Source organism: Corythoichthys intestinalis, chromosome 7 (genome assembly GCF_030265065.1).
Source record: "Corythoichthys intestinalis isolate RoL2023-P3 chromosome 7, ASM3026506v1, whole genome shotgun sequence".
Taxonomy (NCBI): Eukaryota; Metazoa; Chordata; class Actinopteri; order Syngnathiformes; family Syngnathidae; genus Corythoichthys; species Corythoichthys intestinalis.
Genome location: NC_080401.1, coordinates 40503362 through 40519550, shown reverse-complemented (window position 1 = coordinate 40519550; position 16189 = coordinate 40503362). Strand labels below are relative to the sequence as shown.

The following is a 16189-nucleotide window of genomic DNA, read 5'->3' as shown; positions in this document are numbered from 1 at the left end:
TAGGTAGTATTTCACATTTGAGCATGGAAAAATTAGTTAAATGGCCTTTTTTTTGTTATATGTGTTTACCCCCGAAATTGTAATGAATACCATATGTCAATATAATAACTAACAATAATATATCATTTGTGTAGAAACACTGTAACCTAGGAGTGGGAACCTCTTGGTACCTCAAGATATGATTTGATTTGCGATACAAAGCTCACGATAACGATGATCTGACGATATGGCGATACAAAGATTATCGATACATTGGTCAGGAAAACATTCTAGGATATTCTACAACCAACTAATAAACAGAATAACAAGCTTCTGCTGTGTATTGGAATGAGTTTATCACTTGTAGACGTCCAATGAACATTCGTTCATTCGCTGCCATCCCTCCCACTTCAAACGGATTGACCGTCTATGGCCGGTAGTGGCAGCCAATGCCAGGCAATGAGGTAATTTGGGGCAATTTAAGGTCATTTTTCTGTTGATTTTCAGTTACTTCCTGTTGATTTTGGGGTACTTTATGGGTCTCTTCCTGTTCAGTTTGAGTTACAGAATAGGAAGTGACCTCGGAATCACCCAAAACAATAGGCAATGACTCAAACTCAACAGAAAATTACCTGTAAATGCCCTAAAATGAACAGCAAGTGACCTTTAAATGCCCTGAAAATCGGACAGAAGGACTGTGAGTGCTCTGGTTTTGAATGAACGAACGTTCCCTGTCTATATAGACTGAGACACTATTATGGTGGAAGATTTTGGTAGCAACTTATTGGTTCACTTTGTTTTTTTTTTTGTTTTTTTTTTTTTAGGCATTGACACCTTTTTAAAACGATATCTCGATTCTTTGCAGGAGCATATCGATAACCTTTTGGGATACAAATAATAACGATATATCACCATTTCGATATTTTGTCACACCCCTACTGTAACCCATTTCTACCAGTGGGGTTTAAACTATAGGAATAATCATCAAATACCAAGTCATAATGATAAAATAATAATCAACTATCAGGTCATACAGACGGTGCTTGATATTGACAAAAATACGGAAAATATAAGTATTTCTGAGGCAATGTTGATCAAGTTCAGTCCTGCTACATTTAACCAGCAATTATTGTAATATATCTTATATTATTCCCAAAATACATTAAACAAGAAATGACCAGTGGTTGCTAACTTGCTAGTTACAGTGTTAAGCGGGCAAAAAGGGAAAAAGTATTACATTTGCTGTGTTCAATTTTGTATTGCTAAAAATAAACACTAAACCAGACTCTCCAAAGCATGTTTAATGAATACTGCACAGCAAATAAAGTGACATGTAAACATAATTGATTATCATGCCGTAACAGCTTCAGCACTAGCGCATGAGTTGTGCAACTAGATGTAATTATGTTACACATCTTGGCGTTCATTTGTGGAATTGCTGTTCAAAACACTGGAAATCCAGTCAGTGAAGGACGAGACACGCGTATAGACATCAGGGGTCCTAGGGTTTCCACAGCGGCGGCCAGAGAACGACACCACCCCTGCCGTCTCGTTGCCGCAGATCAAGGGACCACCGGAATCACCCTGAATAGGTCACACAAACAGAAGATTTCTTCCAAAATATGTAGTGCTGCAACGATTAATCGATTAATTCGGTAATTCGATTTGGGAAAAAAGCTTCGAATCAAATTTTGCTGCTTCTAGTATTCATTTAATAGCTTTGTAATGTTTTATTATTTTTGTTTTTTAAGTGTTTGCATTTAGATTTATTGATTTGGGTGGATACACTGCCCTCTAGTGGCAACAGTGCATATCACATAACTCATTTAACATGGCTGAATCCAGCTGCTCCCTGTTAAGACCAACATAAGGTAAGTTTTTGTTTGAGCTAAGCTAATATATTTTTTATGCACTCATAATTTAGTTTATAGGTACATTTAGCTGTTTTTTGGGGGGGGGTGTTAGAACGATTTGTGAAGAACATTATAAAAATAAAAAGTTATTGTATAGTATTTCACTTAGTGGAATTTTGTTATGCAAATTAGCTAATTAGCAAATTAACTTAGTTCCTCATTTATTTTTTTATACGGTAACGAGCTGAGCTCAGGTTTTTTTTTTTTTTTTTAATGAAAGTGCAATTCTGCATAGTTTGAAGAAACACTCAGGAATTTTATTTCGTATTTACACTTAATGCTCTTTAGAAAGTGCAAATTTAGCAAGCCTTTGTTTTACATTGCTATTTTTGTTTTTTTCTACAAGGCATTAAACGTTTTTTGTCCGATTACTCGATTGTTCCAATTAACTAGTTGATGGATTAATCGACTACTAAAATAATCGATAGCTGCAGCCCTAAAAACATGTTGTGATGTTATAATGATGGTAATGTCTCCAATCGATTAGTCGATTATTAACGCAGTCACTGCCACTGACGGCTATAAAACTAACATTCCAATTGAACATTCAGTGAAAATAGTTTTGCTGTCACCTCTATCAATGGTAGCCAATAAATCAAAAATATAATCCAAGTCCTCGGTTTTGTCGTCGTAGTGATTCCCTGCGGTCAAGATCTTACCGAGCAGAAGCCCTGAAATTCACGAGAGCCAGTTCCGCACACCATGGTCCTGAAGATGGGAACCGACCCCCATCGTCGGCGACAGGCACGCAGCGACAGTAGAGTGACGTTGACCTCCTGAAGAGTGTTCGGCAAGGTGTTGTTATCACCGATGTCCCCCCAACCGGCGGTGATGCAGCTGCTCCGTCTTCCCACACGCCGTCTTTTAGGAGCGATCAGCTGAACCGCATCGGTCAATGTGGCGCTGCCGTTGAGCTAAGGTACGACAAATATAAAGTAGGCACGACCTCGTCAAAAGGTGATTCTGGTCTTGAGCTCTGTCTTGACCGTTTTGTGGCACCGAAGAGGCTGTTTCTCTGTCCTCACCTTCAGGAGCATTATGTCGTTTTCATGACCATCATACGCAGGATGCGGGATGTCTCTAATCGCGGTAAACACCTGCTTGGTGGACTCATCGCCTGTCAGGGAGTCTACCCCCAGCACTACAGTGAGTCGGCTGTAAAAGCACAGAGTAACACAGATTTTGAACTGAATTGTTGTTTTGACAATATAATGCATTAACATTAAATCAAAATAAATTTTTTAAAAAATGATTTTGGAAAAAAAAAAACATGAATTAAATACTCTTTATGAAGTTCTTACCGGCCTATCCTGCAGTGTGCTGCTGTCAGGACAAAGTCTTCCTTGACCAGGGACCCTCCACAAATGTGCTGCCCTTGCACCTGCAGCGAGGCCATGTACGGTCTCGAGTGTGGTGGAGCGTCTCTGCCTCCAACAATGTGAGTGCAATCGGCTCCTGAAAACCCATGAAACACTTCCTTAATTATTTTTTAAGGAGAAATCTTAACTTTGTCTTAAAAGACAAGCTCACCGTTTAAGATGAACAAGAGCAGCAGTGTGATGGCCATGATGCTTGTTCGAATGCACACTTTGCTCTCAGTTTGTTCCTATTATTGTGTCCACTAACTTAGATTGCGGACTATTGTTGCTTCAGAGGATTTGCCAACTTGGTGGTAGAGGTTTTGCAAAGTTATGGAGGGAAAAAAAAGCAGGGTTGCACCAATTCAACTCAGAAAACCAAATTCCTTTCAACATTCCTGTTCATAATCAATTGTTTTCAATAGCATGGGTCATAAGATACATGCTTTACAGCTCTGGGAAAGTTATATCTGAAAGGTTCAACCAAATTGTTGTACAAAAATACAGCCCAAAAGTTTGAAACATTAAAACATATTTAATATGGGAAATCGGCATGACCTTCTCTTCAGATTTTGTCAAGAAACAAACGAATCATTATCGAAGCTTATTATTAGCATGACACTTTCCAACGGTTCTGCATTTTTATTACAGTAATCTGGAAAATGTATAGGCAGGTAAATTAAAATTGTACAACTTCCGCGGTGTTGTTTGAGAGTAGGTTTAAGCAAGATTGCCTTTCAACATGCTTCCTCTTGCAGGATCTTTATGATGGCACATTAACAGCTTTTTGTGAAACATACATCGATAAACTTTCTTATCTCCAGTTTGATTGAAATGCGTTCAGGGTTTTTATTTTTGCCTTTACACTAAAGATGCACCGATACCAGTATCGGCAGAGGGTGCGATCCAGCCCGAAATGGTGATATCAGTATCGGCGAGTACCTACAAACAGGGCGCCGATACCATATACCGGTCCAGTAACACTAAATGCAGCCTTTTTCTCCTGATACCCACTAAACTCTGTGTTGTGTGATCACACGATTGCTTTGCATGCCAAACAGCGATCGTTATTGACCTGCTGCAGACCAATGAGAGCGGGCCAATAGTTGCTCTCAACCAATGCCGGGGCAGCTTTTTCATATGGAGGAAAAACTAAGAGTAGGAGATGAAAATGTTGGCTGTTTTGGAATATTTCCACGTCGAGTACAATGGCTGGGGATGGATTGCAGCAACAAACCCTGGGCAGTGGGACAAGATGAGTGAAGCAGCAATACAGATGTCCGAAAAAATCACCGAAATGACTTGTCTGTAACCTGCCTGTCGCCTTCGTTGAAAGCGTGGGAATCCTGCTTTTCATGGCTCACGCAGTATCTAAGTATAAGGTTCATAGGCGCAAATACATTAAGGAGACGACTATCCTGTACTAAAAAATAAAGTAACAAAACATGTTTTAGAAAAGCTGAAGAAGGCAGGGGCCAATAGCTTTTCAATAGATGTCTGGAGCTGCCTAGTCTCCCAACTTTCGCTGTTTAGCTTGACAGCCGACTAGAAAGCGTAGTACTTCATGCGAATAAATTGTTGCTCAATTGGAGCATCCCATGCTGTTATCAATTATTATTTTTATTATTACTTATAATTTCATGAAAGTTCCACTGTTTGGCCTTTGAGAGGTTTAAAAATGTTTCTTCAGTTTCTTCAGAGTTTATTATTATGAATGTATTTTCACTTTCTCACTGTTGGGCTAGTATTATACATGTTTTAATTTAACAAATTTAGCACTATTTTGGCCTTTGAGAGCCAAAGGTTTATTCAACTATTGTCACCCATACCAGGTATGCAATAAAAAGTTCTACTGTATTCACTTAGTATTAGTCTTTTTCCTATTTCGCAAAGGTAAGTGGAAGCCTGAAAAAGCCATGATAGCAGTGATTTCACATCCAAGTATGTAGCTCTTCAAAAAAAAAAAAAAAAAGATATATATATTAGTGCTGTCAAATATAATGCGTTAACGGGCGGTAATTATATTTTTTTGATTAATCACGTTAAAATATTTGACGCATTTAACGCATGCACGGAATTACCTGCTCATGCATTGCCTCAAACAGTTTATAATGACGCTGTTTTTGCTCATTGACGACGAAAAGGCAGAGAAATGTGAGTGGACACATGCGCGCCCTTTATTGGCATAGGCTTTGGAAACTCACAACAAACATAACTATTGTGGCGAGCGACGTTGGACACAATGACAAGAGTCATTTTTTTCTTACCACGCTTTATTGAACACAACGCAGAACATATACCATTTGCAGCCACCACTGACAGTCATGGTTGCACAACTTCTCATCAGGCATTTGGGCAGAACAGTTAAATCGCTTCAGTATCATTTAGTGAAAGCACAACAAAAATAATATTCCTATCTCTCAAAAAAATGATTACTAAAAGAAAAGCGCTCAATGCAAAGAGAACTGGCATTCCGATTCAATCAAAATAGCTATGCAAAATGCACATAAAGCTTACTCAGACTTTGCCTTGGCTAGAGCTCTAATTAATTTTAAACTCTCCATTGACACCTCGTGCTGTATTTCAATCACTGCCTTGCGTAGTTAAAGACACTGTGGAAGAACGGCAGGGAACCCATGTGACGTCCCGCTCGGCGACGTCAACAATGGCGAACTATTAGTTTATTTTCATTCATTCATTCATTTTCCATGCCGCTTATTCCTCACGAGGGTCGCGGAGGTGCTGGAGCCTATCCCAGCTAACTTCGGGCAGTAGGCAGGGGACACCCTGAATTGGTTGCCAGCCAATCGCAGGGCACAAGGAGACACACAACCATTCACGCACACACTCACACCTACGGACAATTTAGAGTGTTCAATCAGCCTACCATGCATGTTTTTGGGATGTGGGAGGAAACCGGAGTTCCCGGAGGAAACCCACGCAGGCACGCGGAGAACATGCAAACTCCACACAGGAAGGCCGAAGCCTGGGATTGAACCCTTGATCTCAGAACTGTGAGGCAGACGTGCTAACCACTCAGCCACCGTGCCTATTAGTTTATTTTTTTATTGAAAATTTTATTAAAACGAAAACATTAAGATAGGTTTTAATATAAAATTACTGTAACCTGTACTCAAATTTATCTTTTAAGAACTACAAGTCTTTCTATCCGTGGATCCCTTTAACAGAATGTTAATAATGTTAATGCCACCTTGTGGATTTATTGTTATAATAAACAAATACAGTACTTATGTACAGTATGTTGAATATGTCTGTCTTGTGTCTTATCTTTCCATTCCAACAATAATTTACAGGAAAAATATGGCATATTTTATAGATGGTTTGAATTGCAATTAATTACGATTAATTAATTTTTAAGCTGTGATTAACTCTATTAAAAATTCTAATCATTTGACAGCCCTGATACATATATAAACAAAGTGGTATCGACCAGTACTGCACAGCCGGGTATCGGTATTGGGGGCAAATAATGGGATCGGTGCAACACGACTTTATACGCTACTACACAATTGATTAGGGAAAAGCTAAAAAGTTCTGATTGGAGTTTTCCCAGATTTCCATATTGTTTAAACCAGACATGTCCAAAGTCCGGCCCGGGGGCCAAATGCGGCCCGTGGTCAAATTTCATACGGCCCCCAGCCTCTGTCATAAAATCACTGGCCCGCACACAGACTTAATAAATTGGTCAGCAGTAAAGCTACCAGCATATGAAGTAGCTTACACACTAAATGCTGCCACTCATTTACCCACTAAAAGGTAGCAGCACTCTGAGCAACATTACCTAGTGTGACCCTTTACTCCCAATTTTCTAAAAAAGTTTGCAAAAAGTTTGGACACCCCTGGTTTAAACAGAGACAGCATTTTGAGGGGATGAAAACGCAAAAATCTAAAAACTACTTCCAAAGGGGAATTTTCTGACAACACTATCCTGTCGTCACTTATGGGTTAAACAGTTGAAAACACAAAAATGAGTTTTGGTGGCAGCTGTCTCCAGGATTGTCCAATCGGTAAGACGGTCTCAAAGCCAATCACACCGTAAAACCCACCTAGTTTAAAAAAACGTCCCAAATTTTAATCAAGGATAAGATTTTCTGCAAACTAGCCCACATTTTATCATCCTACCCAATGCATTTCTCTCCCTTCACTAGTCTTTATGGGGGAATTCGCTCAATCTGGAAATGACACGATCTGTCTCCCATACTCCAGAACAAGAGGTGTCAAGTTCAGGTGGTGCCGCAACCTACACGCTGGGTATTCATACTACAAGTTTCATGTACTTTTGTCCAAGTGCATGCAGATTTCCCCAGACACATTTTTGCGGGTTTGATTTTATTTTATTTATTTATTTTTCTGGTCATAACTTAAGTGATACCTACAGTTTACACATTATTTTGTTTATGATTTGGGAAAGTGTAAAGTATTGAATTGAAATTGAAATAACCAGTAGAAAATGACAGATGAAGTGACAAGTTAATATAGCTACAGTATACTGTAATTACTGTATGTACTAGTATATTTATTCATTCATTTATTCATATACAGTATACCCTGTATGTGTGTGCTGTTGTGTATATGCCCATGAATTGCCATTCGAGGGCGCCACTACTCCATAAATCCAAACCCATTGTCAACTTGGATACCGTTTATTACCTACTGGATGAAAAGAGCCCTTGAGTTGATCGCCTAATTTGCTCTATTAGCTGGCTATCTGTTGGTGTTGATTCTATACTCATAAGTAATAACAATTGTCAAACTCTTCCAATCTACTTTAACATTTGTGTACACCATTTTGAAATCTAATATTAAAATAAGACATTACTTTAATCACATCCCTCTTCCTGAGTACTCTCTGTGATCAGGTTAGTAAAATGATGTCCGATTCTTCTTGGCTTGCTTTGGTGCTTTCACTATTCATGTTTGTAATTCCTTTTTGTACCATGGTACTGTATCAACTGCATTTAATCATTATCGAAATATCAGAAATATCTGATTCAGGATAACATAAATTTACAAAATACAGAGATTTGTAAGCCATTTCACCAAATTTATAATTCAAATATTGATAAATTAAATTTGGTCTGCCATTATCAGTACATTAAATATATTTCTAATCTGATTGAAGGTGAAGAAGTAATCCATTTTCTTCCCAAAATTAAAGGATATGAAAAAAATGTGGGGAATTGGCTGAAGAAAATAGTCATAGAAAGACATGTTAATTTTTTTGGGAAGTTATTAGCAACCATTCACCTAACCAGACTTCTGGCACTCAATTTGTTCATTGATGAAGAAATGGCACCAGCACCCTGCTGTCCAAGGTATTACATTGAGCAGCCAATAAATGGAATATGGTGTATATTTTAGCTTTTTTCTCACTGCTTACAAAAGCTTGCTCAGACAACTTGAGGATGTAAATCTTTAAGTAAAAGTATTTTTTTTAGCTGAGCGTTTATTCATAACTCGATACAAATATATGAAAAACACGTTAGACACACATTGCTGTTAGACGCTGTCATAGAGTGCAAGAAGCGTCTGGTTCCGGTAAAACAGCTCACATTTTTACTTAAGTCTGAAAATATTTAACTATTAAAAGTGCAATGCTGAAAGATGACAAAACAGAGTTGCCCTGGTTTTACTGGCACACGGAGACGACCAAGGGCGTGGGTTTGCATAGGGACGGTAGGGACATAACACTACCAACTTTTCAGAATGCTCAAATTGTCCTCCACCAACTTTTAAGCAACCTTATTTTAATATAATAATGAGTTCAGTTATATGGGTAATTTTATCTTTCCAAATGCTTTAAGGATAGAATTGACCCTACCATTATTAAGTGAATTATTTTCATTATGTTGGGACATTTACCTCTTTTCACTTGCTGAATGTGCCTGTCAATTTTTCCCCTTAAATGCACATTTGATTGGCTGATGACTTGCATTTATTAAAATGTATTTATTTTTTACATTATTCATTTTAAAATATTTTATTTGCAGCCTATGCAGACATTTTTTTTTCAGATAATCATGCATAAATCATAGCCGAGGTAAAAAGTTTATAAGTATGTTAATATCATTTATGTTCAAATGTTGCAATTTGAATTTGCTGATAAAATCCAGACATTTAGTTTTCAAAATCTTTCTTTAGTAGTTTTTGAAAACAAAAGTTTGAATCGAACAGTGTATAACCTGATCAATACACATGAAAGTCAATATAAGTCAATACAGATTTATTTTGCATTAATCAATTAATTAGGGTAATATTCATAAGAAATGTAGCCCTGACCCCCCGGTTCACCCAATCGGTTTGGTCTTATTAATGTCCCGTCCACAGCAAAAAGTGTTCGTGCAGGTTATGCTGTTATACCGTCCTTACCAATGTTGAGACCAAACCTACGCCCTTGGAGACGACACACACACAGTCACGGATTTGCCGATGGTCAGATTTGACTTTGGTGTTTGTCGTCTTTTAATGTCCAACTCTGAGCTCATGATATGCTCTTGAAGGAATCACAAGTTGACAACTCTTTTGACCATTCTTAGATTTTAGTTAGTGTCATGAAAATTTACTGCAAGCGGTTGCTGAAGGTGATAATCACACCTGTATATTTGGACATAGTGAAGTAGCGTGCGGCTCATTATCCAAAAGCAGACTTGCCAACCAATAGTCCACTAAATTATTGTGGCGCCATAATTTTAATTTGAAAGGATACATTTTTCTCTGCAATAGAGTACATTTATGACACCCTTATAGTTCAAACCAGGCCAAACATTTTGATTTGACAGTACATCTTGCCCTTGTAATAGTATTTCCTGTACAAAGCCTCCCCCTTTCTTCTCATCCCCTTCCGACTCACACAGCGGTCCTTAACTCGCCCCCTGGTGTCTGGCGAGGCTGCAGGCATCTCGGGAATGCCCCAACGCAGGGTGCCATTGGCTTGCGCCATGCACATTCCTGCGGCATACCGTGGCAGCGCTTCAGGGGAAATATGGCGAGTGTGCCACACGTTGCCTCCGTCTAAGGCCTTCAGACGCCGTGGCTAATCCGCCCGGCGATAGAGCGCCATCCCAATGCGGGTTCAGACAGGATTGTAGCAGTCGCTGAAATTTCCTCTGCAGGTGTTTGGCTGTGATAAATCCATTTGTTCAGGCTTTATGAAAGTGTGCTTTCAAGTCTGATTCTTGGGTCTCTTTGTGTGTTTACTTGTTGAAATGAGTGTGAAATGACAGTCGGCTTGCAAGGCCTAACGCCAGATCTTTTCGGATCAAAATCATACCAGGACAGTGGAACATGTCCAGTTTGGAATTCTTTCTTTCTATCTATTTGTCCCATCTGTCCGTCCGTCCATATCCCAACTCAACTAATGTGGGACAAAGCAGGACAGCAATGCTTATTTATAAACTGTATATAGTATATCTATGTATAGCAGTGGATATAAGGTGAGTGATTTTCGCCACTTTTTATCCCACTGAATTTTGACAGATGTACAAACGGTTTCTTTCATTGCAAAATATATTAATGTGGCTATGATTTAGGATGGGTTTTGAGAAAATTGTATAAATTCTGTATTCCTAAGTATACAGTGAGGTACACCCTCCACTGACTATGATGTTATGTTTATCGAATGTTCCCGATGCAATGTGTTAGACGAGTGACAACGATAGTCCCTATCGGCTAACAGCGTGCATCAGACATCTGCCCTCATTGTGACAACTATGGGCTAAACAAGTTCTGACCGGTTCCTCGGCCAAAGCCTCCGAACAAAGAAGCCATTTACGAAAACTTTTTTTTTTTTTAACAAGAAATATAATATTAAGGGGCTGTGAGATATCAATAGAACCGTTATGTGGCAAGATAACAAATATTATAAAGTTAACAACGTAAAACAACTGTTCCCACATAACCAATGTATTCTTCTTCCTCGTGCTTCTTTCTTTTGGTTATACAGTATTAGCGTTTGGCAAACCAGTTGAATGTTGTATTACTACCGCCAACTGATGTTGTGGAAGAAATTCAATCTGAATTGATAGTAGCCAGATGTTTGAATTGGCGGTATGTGATGTGGTCGGAAGCGTACTAGGATCTTATCCCAAGACAAAAAAAATAAATCGCCAAAGTGTGGGCACTGATTCTGAAAATCTGGCAAGGAACTTGAATATCAAGGCACCACTGTATGTGCCTTGTCTCAATTAAGGTTGGTAAATACTCAAGAATCTCTCTGGTAACTTTATAATTGCTCTATAATATATATATATATATATATATATATATATATTTTTTTTTTTGCAATTCTCATCTGACTAGCCGCTAGCTAGCACTTCAAAGATAAAGGTGGTATGGCATAATTTCTGTGACATGTCTCCAAGTTGCAAGAAATGGTGACCGACTTCTGTTGGCGTAGAAGTGTTACTAATTATGACTACTACTAGGACAGACACACATGTAGCGCATGTGTAAGGCAACTCTGGCCCATCAGTCGCTCTTTGGTCGGCCCATTCAGCACTATAAGTCGGCTGTTTTTGTAACGAAACAAGGCCTAATCCTAAATTCAGGGAGTCGTGAATGTGCCTCAACAAATGGCAGACAAATGAGAAGGATTAGCCCGGGCCTGTGAAAGAGTGAAAGGTTTGCCATTGATCTACGGTGGTCCTTTTCTCTTTCAGGGCCACTCGTTCTGAAAACCCCACTGGGTAAGAGCATACAAGGCCACTCCAGAGCCCCCTAGGCCACAGAGAGACACACAACAGCTACAATTAGTCTCAGGAGCTGTAATGGCAATTCAATATAAGCGCTTAAAAAAAAAAAGTGCCTTGCTCTGTCTGCCCCCTCCCCTTGTCCCCCCGTTTTCGTCCACATACATAAGATTGGTATTATGAGTGCTGTTTGAGGGGTTGTGTTTTTTCCCCCATTTTTTCCCACCCACCAGAGTTCTTTTCAGTCACTGGGAGAGAAAATGACCACACATGGTTTCAAAGGTCACGGAGGTTACGGGTTGTTGTCACTTGAGGCAGCGTGACTTGTGGCCTCTTCTTCTCTCCTGACTTTGAAACATTTGGAAGATTCCAAACTGCCCCCTTTTTTTTAATGAGAATAAATGTGCTGGACTCTGCAGATGTTTCCACCGAGCTCCCTTGACACTCGTTCCTGGGTCGGTATGATCAAGCGGAGCCCAGACACTCGTGTTTTTCACATCAACACATCATCATCCCGATGTCCTTTCCATCCTTTTGGGAGCTGCCATGTTGATTTTGCACTCCCCTCATTGCTTTGCACTTTTGATCAGGAGCTATCCTTTCAAGGCGTTGATGATAATGACAGCCTCCCTTTTGACATTTATAGAGGACACTCTGACACTGATGAGTAGGCCAGTCTGAAATGACTGTTTTAGTGTTCAGTGCCAGTATGTCGCGTAGGAGGATGCACCTGCTTGTTCACTTCCCTCGTAAACATTCACAGTCCAACGCCTTAAAGCTGGTCAATTTTTATGGGAAAATTAGCTTTGAATGTGTAAATTATGGGGACATAAAGCACTTCAACGTGACTGCTGTCGTACATGTGAGTGACGAGCTACACATCTATGTTGGCTGCTCGTGCTAGATGCATTCTGGTTAGCTCATTTGCTAGCACTGACGGCGATCTGAAGTAGCACTGTATTGGAAATCTCAGCTATCTGTCCGACGCAACTGACATGATTGCATTTCGCAAAGAGGAACAGCTGAATTCAAGCATAACAGCAGACCCCCCATGTTGCTATCATGCTGCCGCCGGGTTGAACTACAGTGCGTTGATGCGACGCCCTCCTGACCAGACGTGTCCCCCGTCACAGCGCTCCCACATAAAGACGCGCTGAAAGCTTGGCCTTTATTCACCCTCCCAACAGCCGCCATTCATCGCCAACTCTCCTTTCTGCTCGCTGAAAAGACAGAGTGGCCTCCTGTGCCACTGGAGCAATCGCCTGTGTCTAAATGACCTTGATGTCCCCCCGCGCTGATCATAAGCATCGCCCCATTGGGATTCATGTCATGATTATGATGATGGCTGTGAGGAGGGATTATAACGGAGGGCACCAATGGAGATGTTACAAACACTTAACTGTCAGTGACGAGGCACAAAGGCTTAAACGCCATTGTCACCTTTCACAATACAGTGGAACCCCAAGAGTACAATGTCCCTGATCTTGTATAATTCACAATTTGTAATGTTAATGGCGTTTCCATCCATTTTGATATAGGAAAAACTTTGAAATGCAAGTGTAAGTTGCTTGTGTGGACATGGGACATATCTCGAGGCACCACTTTAAAGAGAAAGTCAGCCATTTAGCTTTAAAGTATCTATTTCATGAGCATTTCTTTATTCCAAGACATTCCAGAGAGACTGTGTGATAGCCACTGAAGTTGAGCCACGTTATATAATTGCTTGGCATTTGTGTGTGATGGTAAATCATCGTTCAGATTACTTACCATCACACACAATACGTCAAATAATAGGCCAAATATTATACTTTTTTTAGCCCAAGTTGAAATGGTTTTTCATCATCTAAAGTGGCTGCGTACACCTGACTCATGTTCCCAAGACCTTAAGTATTTAAAATATAAGCACCTTCTTTGCTGTGTTGACAACGCAATTGGTGGAGGAATGGAAGGCAGGACCTTGCAGTTGGAAGTGTGAGCTCAGTCTTTGTGATGTAGAAAAGTTACTGAAGTACGAAACCGTTCGTTTTCAACAAAATTACTAGACAATTTTCTTTGTGTTTTTTTTGGCCTTTCCCCTCATTGACAATGAAATATATTTTAGGTTAAATGGGGTGAAAAAACATAATAAGGGGTCTTTAACCCTTTACACTGAGCATTTTTTTGTGAAATTAGGGGTTGATTTTTCTATGAGGATTTATAAACTAAAAAAATCAGTTCAAACATGCATTGTTGCACATATTTTTATTCCTAAATCATCAAAGGATTAAGTCATGAACTTAGTTCCAAATTTTCTATTTTTGAAGGTGTCGTAACCAGCTAAAGTTGAAGAATTTCAAATGCCAAAGATGGAAAATCACACACATTTCTTGATTACGAATAAACTATAAATCTTGGTAAGGTTTTGACCTTGAACTGATCATAAAAAAATAACATTTTAGCTTTAATCTGATTTATTGCACATCGAGGTTGAGCAAATGAGCACGAAGTAATTTATTTTTCAAAAATGGCACTTTTGACAATAGTTTGTAAAGAATAGACATTATTGTCATGAAACCTGAAAAATAACATTTTCTATTCATTTCAATTAAATCAAATTTCAATTTCTACATCTGGATGGGGTCTATTCATCCCTGGTTCTTCTCGGAGGGGATCAATGCCATTGTTTATCGAGTCCTCTTCCTTCTTCTTCGAATCCGTCTCCCCTCGTTCTGGAGACTCCCCATCAGACTCGGCATAGTTTACTGCCTTTACTCTCCTCCTATGGACTGGATGTTCTCCTGGTGTTTCACACCTTCTTATACCCCTGCCTTGTCGTTATGATGCCATATTTCCAATATAATTGCGATCAAACTTAATTATTCCAGCAGAGAGAGTATATGAAACTTCGCGGATGCAAGATGGCGGCCACTACCGCGAACTTCGACTGGATTTTTTTTCAATCACCTTCTTGAAAAGTCATTCAGTTATGATGCGACTGTGCTGCCATCTGGTGTTGAATGAAAGAGCTACTATTCGTCTATATCAGTGGTTCTTAACCGTGTTGGGGCTACAGAACCCTACTTTAGTGTAAAATAAAATAGGATATTTTTTTCCAATTTCAAGACATACAGTTTTTCTACTGGTGCACAAAATGAACCATGCAGAACAAATCCAACATCGTGAAAGAACTCACAACAAATTACATACCTGCTTTACGATCGAGTATGCAACTTCATATGATGTTGTGAGGACCGGTTTGTAAATGGGTACAAATCAAAGAGCAGGCAGAGTGGCCTTGTCATCAAATCTGGCTCTGTTCACCTTGAATTCAGCAAGTGTTGTGTTCTTATATTCCCCATCTCCATGCATCTTTTCGAAGTGATCCTTTAGTTTTGCCAATGCGAGGCTAGAGTTGCTCAACTTGGCATTGCAAATCATGCAGCTCAGACGCTGACTCCCATCCCGTTCTGTGATAAATGAGAATCCATATTGTACATATTTGTCCAACCACTTTTTTGCTGTACATCGTATGGATTAAAATATGAAGAGAGTAATTATCCGACATACTATGATTACATTCACACGTTGTATCGCTCCTGAGTGCGCTAAATTCTTCGCAGCACTGATTGGCCAAGCAATGTCACGTGATCATCTGTAGCCAGTTATGGCCAAGCGGGGCATGCCATCGCTTGATGAGTCAGTGTGTCTTGACTTCAGCTGCAGAGGCTCCACCGAACTCCTGAGACCGATTCACCGAACCCCTAGGGTTAAGAACCACTGGTCTATATGCTGGCAAAAAACGATGAGTAGAACAGACGTTATGACAAACAGAAATCAAGGGACGCAAGTGTCTCCGATTGTACAGCGCGGAGTGTAAAGGGTTAATGATAGTATATTTTTTTCCTCAATGCATTTGATGGGCCTGCTTACAAAAGTATGCTCAAACACAACGTTGGGATGCCAACCTTGAATTTAAAGTTCGCAAAATGAGTTTTTTTTTCAATTTCTAATTCATTCCGAAATTATCCTCCTTAAAATGTGATAAAACAGACACACATTACATCTGAAGGCACCTATTTCATTTTGAAACACTGCAAGAACCTTCTGGTTTTGGTGAAACACTCACTTACGTTTGATCATTGATAGGCATGTAAAAAGCTCTCCTAATGCTCATTAGCAGCAGCACGTTAGCTGCACAACAACTCCAGCCACCCTCCTCCAGGGAACGAAATGTAAATTGCTCTCCGCAGGG

General features: G+C 39.6%; 1 protein-coding gene and 1 long non-coding RNA gene across 2 annotated transcripts in view; one reads left to right on the top strand and one right to left on the bottom strand.

Moving 5' to 3' along the window:
• The window catches only part of LOC130918500 (uncharacterized), a 56114-nt gene extending 50933 nt beyond the window's left edge, over positions 1-5181 (top strand). The window contains exons 3-5 of the long non-coding RNA XR_009063768.1: positions 2527-2811; positions 2924-3038; positions 3209-5181. This is a non-coding gene — a long non-coding RNA (uncharacterized LOC130918500). The remainder of the gene's footprint in view (positions 1-2526; positions 2812-2923; positions 3039-3208) is intronic.
• LOC130918495 (serine protease 57-like) lies at positions 1245-3524 on the bottom strand. The gene is made up of 5 exons (XM_057840227.1): positions 3423-3524; positions 3194-3347; positions 2918-3047; positions 2552-2806; positions 1245-1563 (listed from the first exon to the last, which is right to left on the bottom strand). The coding sequence occupies exons 1-5, from the start codon at positions 3457-3459 to the stop codon at positions 1387-1389; spliced, it is 753 nt and encodes a 250-aa protein (XP_057696210.1). The 5' UTR covers positions 3460-3524; the 3' UTR covers positions 1245-1386.
• Positions 5182-16189: the final 11008 nt, after the last annotated feature.